The following is a 13,348-nucleotide window of genomic DNA, read 5'->3' as shown; positions in this document are numbered from 1 at the left end:
GCCTTCCTCCCAGTCCTCCTTGGCCTTACCCTTGCCACCTCTATAACGGCTATAGGGATAGGCAGGGCTGGCTTAGGCCATAGTATATGGGCTACTGTTGGGCAGATAAAATGTATTATGCTCACTTTGTTAAAGAGGCCGTTGCCCAGGTGATATTAATGTGTGTTGAGAATCCTTGTAGCCTGGGGCTTGGTTTTGGGATTAAGCCTTTCCCACCCATTTTTGATGTGGGGCGGTACAATCCAATCATGCCTCAGAGAAGTGACTTTGTAGTAGAGACTTCCCTATTTTGTATATTGGATTAAGGGTTTGGATTTCTACACTATAAAATGGGGACGGAGCGGGAGCTTGCGCTCTTGGTTCCTGGGATGATTAGAGGAGAGAGCAGAGAGAGCAGAGCAGAGAGCAGAAAGAGGCCATGTGGCCAGGAGAAGCGGCCAAGATGGCGGAGTGCTGAGTGAGATGCCAGTTTGTACAGAGTTTGTATCTGGGATAAGGAAGGAGATGGGGAACTGAGGAGAATAAGTCTGGTGAGCTAGAAACCTTTGATTCTAGGAAACTCGGATAAGTCAGTGGCTTTGTGAGCACTGAATGTGAGTGGGTTTTGGAGCCCAGTGTATGTTTTTACTTGCCCGCCGGGTGCAAGCTAGGATTAAAGACTATGGTCCACCAGTTTGTGGCTCCGTTGTTTCTTTACCGACTGTCCGAATCCAATGCGAACCTGCATGGGCCAGGAGGCTGCTGTGATGGTGGCCCTGGCCACTGGCTTTACAGCTACTAACCAACTAAAGGCAGACCTGGAACAGGCCCTTGATAATTCAGCCACCTCTCTAGCCTCCCTCCAGAGACAACTGACCTCTCTAGCTCAGGTCGCCCTACAAAACCGGAGGGCTTTAGATCTACTAACAGCAGAGAAGGGCGATACTTGTCTCTTTTTACAGCAACAGTGTTGCTACTACATCAACGAGTCTGGCCAGGCCTGTACTACCCCTACTCTGAACAGTGGAAAAACCCCTTGTTCTCCATGCTAGCACCAATTATAGGGCCAGTCCTAATTCTGTGCCTAATTTTAATGCTTGCCCCCTTCTTTATCAAGTTCCTACAGGCCCAGATGAGAGAAATCTCTGGAATTACGTACAATCAAATGCTCCTACACTCCTATTCCCCAATACCCCAAGGAGAACTTCACGAGGGAAATATCAAATAGGTAGGGATGACAGCAGGAAGAAGCCGCCCCTCAGCCCGAGAAGTTCCCATCTGAATGTTCTCCAAACCCTCTTCCTTTTAAACCACACATATTCAGTCTTTCTAAAACTTACACCAACAGGTTCCCTGTCTCTAAAAATCTCCACATGTCCTCCCATTCGAGAGGAACCAGACCAGCACGTTTCATGAGGCTCATCCAGGAGACCATGTATCACTGTTCAATTGGCACTCACAGCAAGCAACTAACAATTATTACCTCGCAAGATTTTTTTACTTCCTCACTCAGGTTTTTTAAGACATCGCATGGTTCAGACCTTACAGCATTGAAATTGACGACCTCCTTAACTGGACGAGGAAATTGGTTTGGCAAGGTTTTCTTCTTGAGTTCTCTTCAGAAGAAACAATAATTTCCCATTTTCCCCCCCTCTTTCTCCTCGTCACCCCTCACCTGTATATTATGAAATTAATAACTGCCTTTCTTTTATATGTAACCACAGAGTTGAGAAATGATAGATACATGAATTTTCCAGGAATTACAACTGCCCTTTTGCCATTCTGCTTGGCTGCCTGACCCCACCCTTAATTACCAGACAATCGCCCCTGGGACAGAGGGGTTCCAGGAAGCTGGTCAATCACCCCAAGGAAGAGTATTCCAGAAAGTCGAACATACCATCACACCCTTGCTCGGGGCTATCCCCAACCCTATAAAATTTTGCCTCAGTCTGTTTTGGGGGCTCTTCTTTCGGAGAAGCGCAAGGCAGGTCTTTCTCCTCTAATAAAGCCTGCACACCTGGAGTTCGAGTGCCATCTCATTCTTACAGAAGTGAGGTACGGTACTTTAAGAATCTGGGGTACGGTATTTTACAACAATAACAAGACAACTTTGGGCAAGAGACAAGGGGAGCAGAGACAGACTCCCACAAGTGCTCCAACTGGGATCCACCCAGCAACCCCGCAGGGTCGCTGCCTCATTGCTCAGCAACCAAGCTATTTTAGCTCCTGAGGTGAGGCAATGAAGCCATCCTCAGCACCAGGGGCCAACTTTGCTTGAACCATTTGAGCCATGGCTGTGGGAGAGAGGGAGAGAGGGGGAGAGGAAGGGAAGGAAAGAGAGAGAGAAAGGCGGAAGGGAGGGAGTAAAGAAACAGATGGTCACCTCTCCTCTGTGCTTTGACAGGGAATCAAACCCAGGATTTCTACATGCTGAGTCAATACTCTACTGCTGAGCCAACTGGCCAGGGCCAAGAGAGAACTTTTAAAGTAGCAAGAGAAAAGCATTTAGTTAACTACAATTCTGTTCTGCCCTATGCTCCCTTGCCAAGTCTGCTTACTCTCAGCAGGGACTAATCTCCATATGAGGAAGAGAGATTCCTGAGAAAGAGGCAGTTGCTTTCCCTCAGGCTGATGCCTCAAAATGGGGAGTGCTCAACCCAAGAATAATGGTGACTGTGGTATTGTAGAATGACTGTACAGGAGTCCTGGTAGCTGTACCCCCACCTTGTCTCTCCCTAGGGCTGCACATCTCAGACTCACTTCACAAGACTCTAGTCTGCTCAGCCCTCCCTCTGCCGGAGCCCAGGGTAAACGGCTGTGAATGAGATTATTTTCTACATAGGCCCTATTTAAGAAGGCACCCGTGTCTCTGAGAGCTCCCATCTCTTTCTGGCAGACAGAAACCTCACCTCTTTTCACTGCCAAATGCTGTGTGGGTGCCTCTTCTAAGCTCTGGCACTCTAGGCTGTGGAACCCAGCCTGGGGAATGGGATGCTCACCTCTCAAGGTGGAACTTCAGCCACCAGTTGCGGGAGCAAGGTCAGCCCTTTCCACATCTCCACCCTCCCCACCAGTCTCGATGTGGCTTCTATGAATCTTTGGTTATAAGACTCCTCTTCATTTAGTCTTGAGTGGGTTTTTCAGGATGATTGTTCTTAAATTTTGTTATTGATAGATACGTGAATTCCAAACTGCCCTCTTGATGTTCCGCTTATCTGTCAGACTTCACCCTTACTGGACTATGGCCCCTGGGACAGAGGAATTCCAAGAAGCTGGTCAACCTGCCCCAAGAAGGAGCATTTCAGAAAGCTGAAATCCTAAAACCGTAAAAGGGAACATACCAGAACTTTTGCCTCAGTATCCCCTCAGGCTCTCCCAAATGCTATATAATTCGCCCTAATCTGTAACCGGTGCTCTTCTCCCCATCTCCCCCGGAGGAGTGCCCGGCAGGGTTCCTTTCTTCCTTTCAATAAAGCCTGTTACTCTGGTCTTTTGGACTCTCATGGATTCCAACAGTGATAACTCCAGTTTGGTCCTGGAAGGAGAAGAATGAAACATCTGCCTACTCCGTGGTCATCTTTGATCTCCTTCAACAACTACTTTTTTTTTTTTTTTTTTTTTTACAGAGAGAGAGAGTCAGAGGGAGGGACAGATAGGGACAGACAGGCAGGAACAAAGAGAGATGAGAAGCATCAATCATCAGTTTTTCGTCGCAACACCTTAGTTGTTCATTGACTGCTTTCTCATATGTGCCTTGACCATGGGCCTTGAGCCAACCAAGTAACCCCTTGCTCGAGCCAGCAACCTTGGGTCCAAGCTGGTGAGCTTTGCTCAAACCAGATGAGCCTGCGCTCAAACTGGCAACCTCGGGGTCTCCAACCTGGGTCCTCCGCATCCTAGCGCCACCGCCCGGTCAAGCTCAACAACTATTGTACTTTTAATGCAAATGGACTAAATGCTCCAATCATAAAACACAAAGTGACAGAACTGATCACAAAACAAGACCCATATATATATATGCTGTCTACAAGAGACTCACTTCAGACCAAAACACACAGACTGAAAGAAAAGGGATGAAAAGAATAGCTCATGAAAATGAAAAGAAAACAAAAAGCTGGGGAAGCAATTCTAATTTCTGATAAAATAGACTTTAAAGCAAAAGGCTGTAACAGGAGACTAAGAAGGACTCAGTAACTCCACTTCAGAGTATGTATCCGAAGAAACTCAGAATGATAATACATATCTATATTTATATCTAGATCTACACACACACATCCACTTTACGTTATATCTCCATATTGCAACATTTACAATAGCCAAGATATTTAAGCAACCTAGGTGTCCATCAATAGGTGAATAAATAAAGAAGACATAGAGCATACGTACAATGAAATATGATTCAACCACAAAGAAGAATGAAATCTTGCTACTTGCAACAGCATGGGTAGACTTAAAGGGCATTATGCTAAGTCCGTGGCTTTCAACTGCCACCTGTGCCAGTCTGGGAAAGAGTTAACCACCCTGATATCTTCATAGAACATCATGGTAGTTATTATCTCTTTTGTGGACTGGCACAAAATTTCTGGCAGACAGGCACCCGTCCGTTGACTGGTAGTTAAAAACCACTGTGCTAAATGAAATAAGTCAGACAAAGACAAATGCTGGATGACTTCACTTCAATGTGCATTCTAAAAAAAAAAAGAAGAAACTAACTGGACAAGCAGAACAGAAACAGAACCACAGATACAGAGAACATTGTGATGGCTGCCTAATGGCAGGGTAGTTAGGGGATAAGTGAATAAAGGGAAAGAATTCAGAAGTACAAACTGGTAGTTAAAGAACAGTTACAGGGATGTAAAGTAGAGCATAGGGAATACACTAAAGAATTTTGTAGTAACTCTATATAATGTGAGATGTGTACTAGATTTACAAGGGTGATCACTTCATAAGTTATAAAAGTGTCTAATCGCAGGATTGTAAACCTGAAACTAATATATTATATGTCAACTATAATTTAAAAAGAAAAATATTTATGGTTCTTTAGTCTTTTCTTTTTTTATTTTTTATTTTTTCAGAAACAGAGAGAGTCAGAGAGAGGGATAGACAGGGACAGACAGACAGGAACGGAGAGATGAGAAGCATCAATCATTAGTTTTTCGTTGTGCATTGCAACACCTTAGTTGTTCATTGATTGCTTTCTCATATGTGCCTTGACCGCGGGCCTTCAGCAGACCGAGTAACCCCTTGCTCGAGCCAGCAACCTTGAGTCCAAGCTGGTGAGCTTTTGCTGAAACCAGGTGAGCCCACGCTCAAGCTGGCGACCTTGGGGTCTCAAACATGGGTCCTCTGCGTCCCAGTCCGACGCTCTATCCACTGAGCCACCGCCTGGTCAGGCTTTAGTCTTTTCTGCCAACAGATTTTAACATCTTTTCCAGTTCCCTCTTTAATTTAATGAATAAGTTAAAATCTTTTGTATATGTTTATATATGTATAAGAATCACTAGAAAGCCCGGCAGTCATAAGAATTGACCGCTGTTCTAGATATTATAAATTGTAATTAAAATGATTTGTGCAAAGATGTCTGCTAATTCAAACTGAATTACCCAGGGCAGGCGGCGAGGACGCCCCTTTGCTTACTGCCCCACGGGGTTTCCCCCTTCTACTTGCTTAATTGCTTAAAGTAGAGTGCAATAAAGGAAACCACTGGCGGTACATTTCTTAAGAGCCACACCGCTAGCTCAATAAATAAAGGTGATTTAAATAATAAAATGTTAACTCACATGTCAAAGATCTCTTTGTACACAACATTTCTTGTGCAGATCTTTCCATCATTTTTAAGCTCGTCTTGCAGAGGACCATCAATTATTTTTAATTTTATGTCCGTTCTTTCACGAACTCTTGAACAGGCAACATAAAGTTGACCATGTCCAAATGCAGGCTCAGGTAAAAAAATGCCAACACGCTTAAGCGTTTGGCCCTGAGACTTATTAATGGTCATAGCAAAGGCAAGTTTTACAGGAAATTGTTTATGTCTCAATTGAAACGGCAACCCTGTTTAAGATGGAGCCAAATCAATTCTTGGAATGACATGTATTTCACCTTTAGAGGAGCCAAAGACTTAGCTATTATGACATTATTTTTCAATTGGAGAACCTCTAGTCTTGTACCATTGCAAAGACCCCTTCTGGTGTTAAGATTTCTTAACAGCATAATAATTGCTCCAATCTTTAACCTCAATTTGTGAGGCGGCACGCCAGACGGCGGGACTATTTGAATGCCATGGCAACTTCACCCCATTGGCTAGTACAGTTACGCAAGCAACCAATAAGCTATCGGCGACAGTCACTTAAGCCGCATATAATAAAGATGATTTTACCCTTTTTTATGATTTTACCTTTTAAAAAAGTCATCTCTTAACAATATCAATAACCCCCCTTCACAACCTCACTTTGAATAAGCAACTTCAGGAAGTTCAATTTGCTGAAGTATCATTTCATTTCAAATGTCTTAAGAGTTCAGCAACTGATTAACAATTAACTCATTTGGCAAGGGAAGCCCATAGTGAAACTTGATTTGTAGAAAGAAAACAAGTTCTGAAGGTCCCTCAGAACAAAATGAGCACTGTAGCCAACACCCCTCACTCCCCACAGGACCATGGCCAGAGGAACACTCAAATCCAGCCCCTGTGTCCCTCCCCCTACAATGAGAGATGATACCTCAAACTAGAAAAGACTGAAGTTACAAAAAAGAAATCAAATGATAATGTCTCAGCTTACAGCTAAGCCTCTCCTTCCAATAGATGGCTTTATCCATCAACTTTGTACTCCTGACCTGATGAAAATTACTAGCTCATCATTCCCAAGTCACCAAAAATACCAAGGGGCCTTTAAACAGAGCTCCTGCCCGGTCAGGATTCCACCTGCGATGATGCCCTCAAGAAGGCAATGCACCCAATAATCATTTAGCTACCTCAGCTAACTGCAACAGCAAAGTCTTCAAGACAAGTAAATGAAGCGTACCAACACAAAAACATGCAAAGGAGTTGAACAGTAGAACATGTAAAGATCTTCAACTAATGAGAAAATAAATACCTTGACTTATTAATGCCTTGGAAGACTCAAAATCACCTGTAGCTGAGACCTCTAGCTATACAGAAATTCAACTACCAGATTCCTTGTTACCACACTCAGCCATACATGCATGTCACCAAGCAGGCAGGTGGCACGCTGATGAACTAAGGTGACAAGCTCTGTGCGAAGCTCCTTCCTCCTTAGCTTTTGGAGAGAGCCAGGAATTTCAGAAGGTTGCCAGGCCCAAAGCTCTTCAACCATGTGATGAGGTCCTGGAATTAAATGACTGGCCCAGGATTAGTGTCCAAGCCAAAGCCAAACAGAGTTGGCCAAAGGCTGACTAGGGAGTGGCCCAACAGCAGAAAGCTGCCAAACAGGTTCTGTGGAGGAGTAGGCCCCTGCTAATGGGCAATATTAAACCACAGGTCATATGTGCAAAATCAGAACTTCACTCGCCTTGTTCAGTAGGGTAACCCTGGAAATGTTCCTGTTAACCAACTGGAGCCACTGCCCAACAATTTCTTTATACTAAGAGAGAACAAAGAGGGCTGTGGACCTTCAAAAGAGCAGGGTCCTGGAGGGTAAGCCATCCCAGGTGCCTATACTCCCAGAAACAGGCACATCTGAGTTCAGTGGCTACCCAAAGGTTTCGGTTGACAACTCTCCAAGTTCTCCATCCACCCATATGTGGAGGTGGTTTTCACACTGGAAAACCAATGGGCTAGGGAAGTGGACCTACAACCCAGAGATTCCACCAATACTCCAACAAACTCCGTATTTATGTCCACACTTCACACGATTCTTTGAACATTCACCAGGCAGGGCCCACTGGGACCAATACTGAATGAAGATACGGTTAACTACTCTCCAGGAGCTTAGCCTTTACCAGACTGAGAGACAAACACAGAGATAACTAGAACATAAGACACCTGCATAAGGTGCCTAAGAGTTATGAAGGACCACAAAATCTAAGAGAAGAGAGGTCACAATCCCCTCATGAGGCTAAGGAAGAAGTTGCCTTTGAACCAAATCCTGAAGGACATATGATTTTAACATAAAGGCAAAGGATAAAAAAGAGCATTCTAGGTCAGGGGTCCCCAAACTACGGCCCGCGGGCCGCATGCAGCCCCCTGAGGTCATTTATCCGGCCCCCACCGTACTTCTGGAAGGGGCACCTCTTTCATTGGTGGTCAGTGAGAGGAGCATAGTTCCCATTGAAATACTGGTCAGTTTGTTGATTTAAAATTACTTGTTCTTTATTTTAAATATTGTATTTGTTCCCGTTTTGTTTTTTTACTTTAAAATAAGATCTGTGCAGTGTGCATAGGGATTTGTTCATAGTTTTTTTTATAGTCCGGCCCTCCAACGGTCTGAGGGACAGTGAACTGGCCCCCTGTGTAAAAAGTTTGGGGACCCCTTTTCTAGGTTGAGGGTAATGATGTTAAAACACACGCTACTGTATATGCCAGTAGTCTGACTTTTCCAATGTTCTGGTACATGAGGAAAAGGGAGCATAGCAGAAAACAAGATGGTGGACTTGAGGACAAGGACCAGAATCTCTTGTCTTTGGATCCTCCCCACCTGGTTGAATATCTAGCTTATAACAGATGCTCCAGATGTGTCACATGGAGGTCAGGATGAAGCCATGTGAGGGTCACTGAGACAAGAGCAGACTAGAGCTTCAGAAGATGATAATGTACCACCACCTGAGAGGTCAATAGAGGGAACAAGATAAGGGCAAGTGCTACCCTCTGGCCCTGGGGCATGCCTAAACTGGGCAAGCTGGTAGATCAAAGGGAAGGGTCAGCTATTGAGAACATTCCCAAGAAGGAACCAACAGGATTTAGCATATAACCTACCCTGACAATCTTACACAAGTCACAAAGTGCTAGAGGAAAACATGGCTTTAGGTGAAGGAAAGGATTCCCCCTGGAGAGAGCAACTGAATACATGACAATTAAGTACATAAATATGCTCAATAAATGTGTAGATTTGAATTAGTTATCCCACTTGCAAAGTATCCAGGACTAGACACTCCTCCTCCACCCTCTAGCAAAATTCCTGGGGTAGGGAATGGGTCCCACATTCCTGGGACCACATCAACTATCTGACTGCTAGGCACTCAACAAACACCTGTCAAACAAATGAAATCCACAGTAAAGAGCAAAAATACAAAATTCAAGTGGTGCTGGCATCTCAGGAAAGAATATTGGTAGGAAAAGTGGGTGACACTGAGACTGGGCCAATCCAGTGTTTTGCAGCTCTAGTACGAGGTGGGAGCTTGCAGATTTTTATTTAAGCAAATACATAATTATAAAACAAGGGTCAGGGACACATGGTGGAAGCAAATATTAGTGTAAATAGGTTAACAGGAACACTGATAAATGAGCTTTTTTAATTGTATCGCTTTCATTTACCTGCCCATTAGCTATTCACTTTTTCCAGGCATTTGAAATCTCAGCCTATTGCCCCAATTTTGCAACTGAATTCCTAAATCCCCCAAATAGAGTCAGAGGTACATTTTACATTAACCCTGTGAATTCTCACAGAAAATCATAATGCTAACCAGACTTGTGGCAAATTACAACAGGACAGGGCAGCCCTGGAACTGGCAGGAGGGGTTGGGAACAGGAGTCATCGGCTTTTGGTTCTGGAGGATCCTCAGCCATTCCTTCTACAGAATATGCTGAGCTACATACAGTTCACCACCACATTAGCCCCTCCCACTTAAACAGACTGGGGATCAAACATCATCTATCTATGCAAAGTAACTTTGTCAGCTAATGTATTCTCAAGTATAAAGAACTATCATTAGAAGATTACCATTTTCTAAGCAGAAAAGCCAAAAAGCCAATAAAGTCAAAGAAATTGTACCTAAGGGCAGAGATAACCACTTCCCAAAATTCTATAAAGATAGTTGACTTGACTGGCAAAACCAATTCAGCTCAAAAGACTCCACTTACAGCATCACACCCGCTGCTTGACAAACAAATGGGGGGCCTCGACTTCGACCTCACCACATAGCAGTTAAACACCTTCCGAACAGCATTCTCCAGGCTTCAAGTATCCACTTGGCTTTGTCCGAGAGACGTTTAAAACTCTGTCCTCCCCCTCTGACTCTGTCTCCCCTTCCCTCTGGCGAGAACACTCTAGAGCCCGCGCGCGCCAAGATAAAACCTACTTGGAGTAAAATTTCCCGGCAATTTTCAAGCCAGCTCACCGCCGGCTTCCCGGGAAAGTGAAGAGAAGAGCTCGAGGCAGCCCCAGCACTCACCGGTTCTCGTCTCTTGATAAGGAAACCCACAGGCAAGTCCCTTCGAGCCCCACCCAAACATCAGGCACCACCCGGCTCCACTGCAAAACCGCTGCCCGGCCATACGGGAGTCTTTAGAAACCCAACTTACAGTGCTTGCCCCTCGTAGAACTCACATAAAAACGGCCTTTAAGGGACAGAGAACGAACCAACCTGGGTGGAATATGCACCCTCTCCCCACGCGCGCAGCCCACGCCATTTCAGGAACTAGATCCCCAGCAGAACCCAGATCGCGCAGCACGAGCCCATCGCCCCAGCCTGAAGCTGCTCACCCTCACGTGATTCTCCACTGCCACGCGGCCCGCAAGCTTCTTGGCCTCCTCGGCCTTGGACATCGTGGACGGGACCAGGGAGACGCTCTTGGCTTCCCCGCCGTTGGTGCTTCTTCGGACCGCGCCGCCGTGAATCCCGGGCTGCACACACCCCGGTGGCTGCACGTGGGAACCCGGGACGCCCCAACTGTTCCCGCCTCCTCCAGAGGCCGCGCCCCCGGCCCGCCCGGGCAGCGGGGCCAGAACCCGCCCGTAGAGGGTGCTGAAGGGCCCAGGTCGCTGCATCCCGAAGCCTGACTCCAGCCTCAGCCACAGTCCCGCCCCGGCTTCTTCCGGAAGGCTTGTCGTTACGCACACGGCCGGCGCCTGCGCGGGGCTTCCTGGGACATGTAGTTCTATGGCTTCCGTAGCCCGAAGCCGCGCCCCAGCCTGGACTACCAGCCCAGAATGCCCCGCGATCCGGCTACGCAAATTGTCCCCGACCGGCTTTGGTGCCTTGCCCCTGAGACGGGAGTAACCGAGGTTGGTTGAATCCTAGAGGTTTTTCTGTCTCCTCAGTTTTGCGGTGCTGGTTAGATCTGCCCCGGTTGTTTTTCCCAGCAGTAAGAATGGGACTGTGGACGAGATTTTAGGGCAGGGTAGTCGCTCTTCTGATGATGACTCCTCCCAAGAGAAACTCACGTGGGACCCGCTGAAGTCTTCTCGACCTCCGAAGGCCCTGGGATAGAGCCTGGTTCTGCACCTACAGGTGTGCCCTGCAGAGACCCTGCTGTTCTGGTTGACTAACAAGGACTTTCACTGAACTTAAAGGCGTTCTCTTTTCTTCTCTGTCTGCAAGGTGTCTTGTAGAGAGTAGTAAGGAGTGGAAACTTTTTTATCGCTCCTGTTTTCCAGGCGAGAAAGCTACTTGGAGGACCTTACAAAGCACGCAGCCTTTGTGCTTCTCTCGCGTGTTGGTGGAATTCCCTGTCTGCTTACGCAGTTGTCTTTAAACTCCCGGCCCTCTTCCTCTCCGGTATGCAAAGCACCAGTATGGGCCGCTGTTTTAACCCTCGTATCTGATTCTCTCTGCTGTGCCCACTGAGGCTGGTAGCCCCTCGACGTCTCCACATTAGTTTAAAGAAGATAAGTTATTTGAGGTGATTTTTGAATCCTAGGTTTTAGGCAGAATTTGGAAATTAGCACCAATTTCTGGCCAAGATGCAGGACAACATTTGGGACCACCACCACTATTGTTCTTCTGTGCACCTTTGAAGGCTGGCTAAGTCAAACTTGTGACGTTGTCTGCATTTCCTGGGGGACAGTTTCCCCCATTCAGGCTCCTCAGTACTCACTACCTAGAAGTTGGAGCAACTGTTAGTAGCCAATCTCTGCTTTACCCTTCACTGTGCTTCTGACCATAGTGAATGTTCTGCCCATCTCTGCACTGCCAGCTTAACCTTATCCTTCACTCAGCTGAAATGCTACCTCCTCAGTCTTCCTAATCACTTTATCCGAATTGGGTTTCGATCCACCCATCTTCTTACCACTTTACCCATTGTTTCTTTCTTCCTTTCCTCCTTCCTTTCTCTCTCTCTCTCTCTCTCTCTCTCTTATAGTGAAAGGAGGAGAAATAGTGAGGCAGACTCCCACCTATTCCCCAACCAGGATCCACCTGGCAACCCTGTCTTGGGCTGATGCTCAAGAGTACCCAGCCTTTTTTACCGCCTGAGGCTGCCAGGACTTTGACAGCTATCCTCAGTGCCCTGGGCCACACTGGAACCAATCCAGCCACTGGCTGCAGGAAGGGAAGAGGGAGAGAAGCAGATGGTCACTTCTCATGTATGCCCTGACCAGGAATCAAACCCATTCACCAGGACATCCATATACCAGGTTGAGACTCTATTCACTAAGCAAACTGCCCAGGGCCAACATTTCTTGTAATGAATGGTTTAGCAGTGATGAACTTCCTTAGCTTGGAAGCTCTTTATTGCTCCTTTAGTTTTAAGTGATAGCCTTGCAAAGTAGACTAATCTTGATTGTTGGTCCTTGGTTTTCTCTTTTTTAGCAAGAGACAGGCAGACAGGAAAGGAAAGAGATGAGAAGCATCAACTTATAGTTGCAGCACTTTAGTTCATGGATTGCTTCTCATATGTGCCTTGACAGGAGGGCTCCAGCAGAGCCAGTGACCCTTTCCTCAAGCCAGCAACCTTGGGCTCAACCTGGCAACCCCACACTGATGAGCCTGTGCTCAAGCCAGGTGAGCCCATATTCAAGCTGGAAACCTCAAGGTTTCAAACCTGGGTCCTCAGCATCCTAGGTCAACGCACTATCCACTGCGCCACCACTGCCCAGGTGGTCCTTGCTTTTCATCACTTTGAATATTTCTTGCCAGTTTCTTCTGCTGAGAACTCAACTAACAGTCTTATGGGAACTCCCTTGTAACTGCTTTTCTCTTGTTGCTTTTAAGATTCTCTCTTTGTCCTTAACTTTTGCCATTTTAATTATGATGTGTCTTTTAGTGTGGGCTTCTTTGCGTTTATCTTGTTTGGGACCGTCTTGGCTTGCTGGACTTGTATTTTGTTTTCCTTCACCAAGTTAGGGAAGTTTTCAGTCAATTTTTAAAAGTAGCTTCTCGATCCATTGCTCACTCTCTTTTTCTGGTACCTCTATGATGTGGATGTTGTTACACTTAATGTTGTTCCATAGGACTCTTAAACTATCCTCATTTTTAA

At 46.0% G+C, this 13,348-nt stretch overlaps 1 protein-coding gene across 1 annotated transcript in view; it reads right to left on the bottom strand.

Moving 5' to 3' along the window:
- Positions 1-10,955, bottom strand: part of RPIA (ribose 5-phosphate isomerase A) — a 52,945-nt gene extending 41,990 nt beyond the window's left edge. Inside the window, exon 1 of the mRNA XM_066372231.1 lies at positions 10,635-10,955. Coding sequence (XP_066228328.1) covers positions 10,635-10,919 — 285 coding nt within the window. The 5' untranslated portion in view covers positions 10,920-10,955. The remainder of the gene's footprint in view (positions 1-10,634) is intronic.
- Positions 10,956-13,348: the final 2,393 nt, after the last annotated feature.

Source organism: Saccopteryx leptura, chromosome 3 (assembly GCF_036850995.1).
Source record: "Saccopteryx leptura isolate mSacLep1 chromosome 3, mSacLep1_pri_phased_curated, whole genome shotgun sequence".
Taxonomy (NCBI): Eukaryota; Metazoa; Chordata; class Mammalia; order Chiroptera; family Emballonuridae; genus Saccopteryx; species Saccopteryx leptura.
The sequence above is the reverse complement of the archived record's forward strand: the minus strand, read 5'-3'. Positions and strand labels throughout refer to the sequence as shown.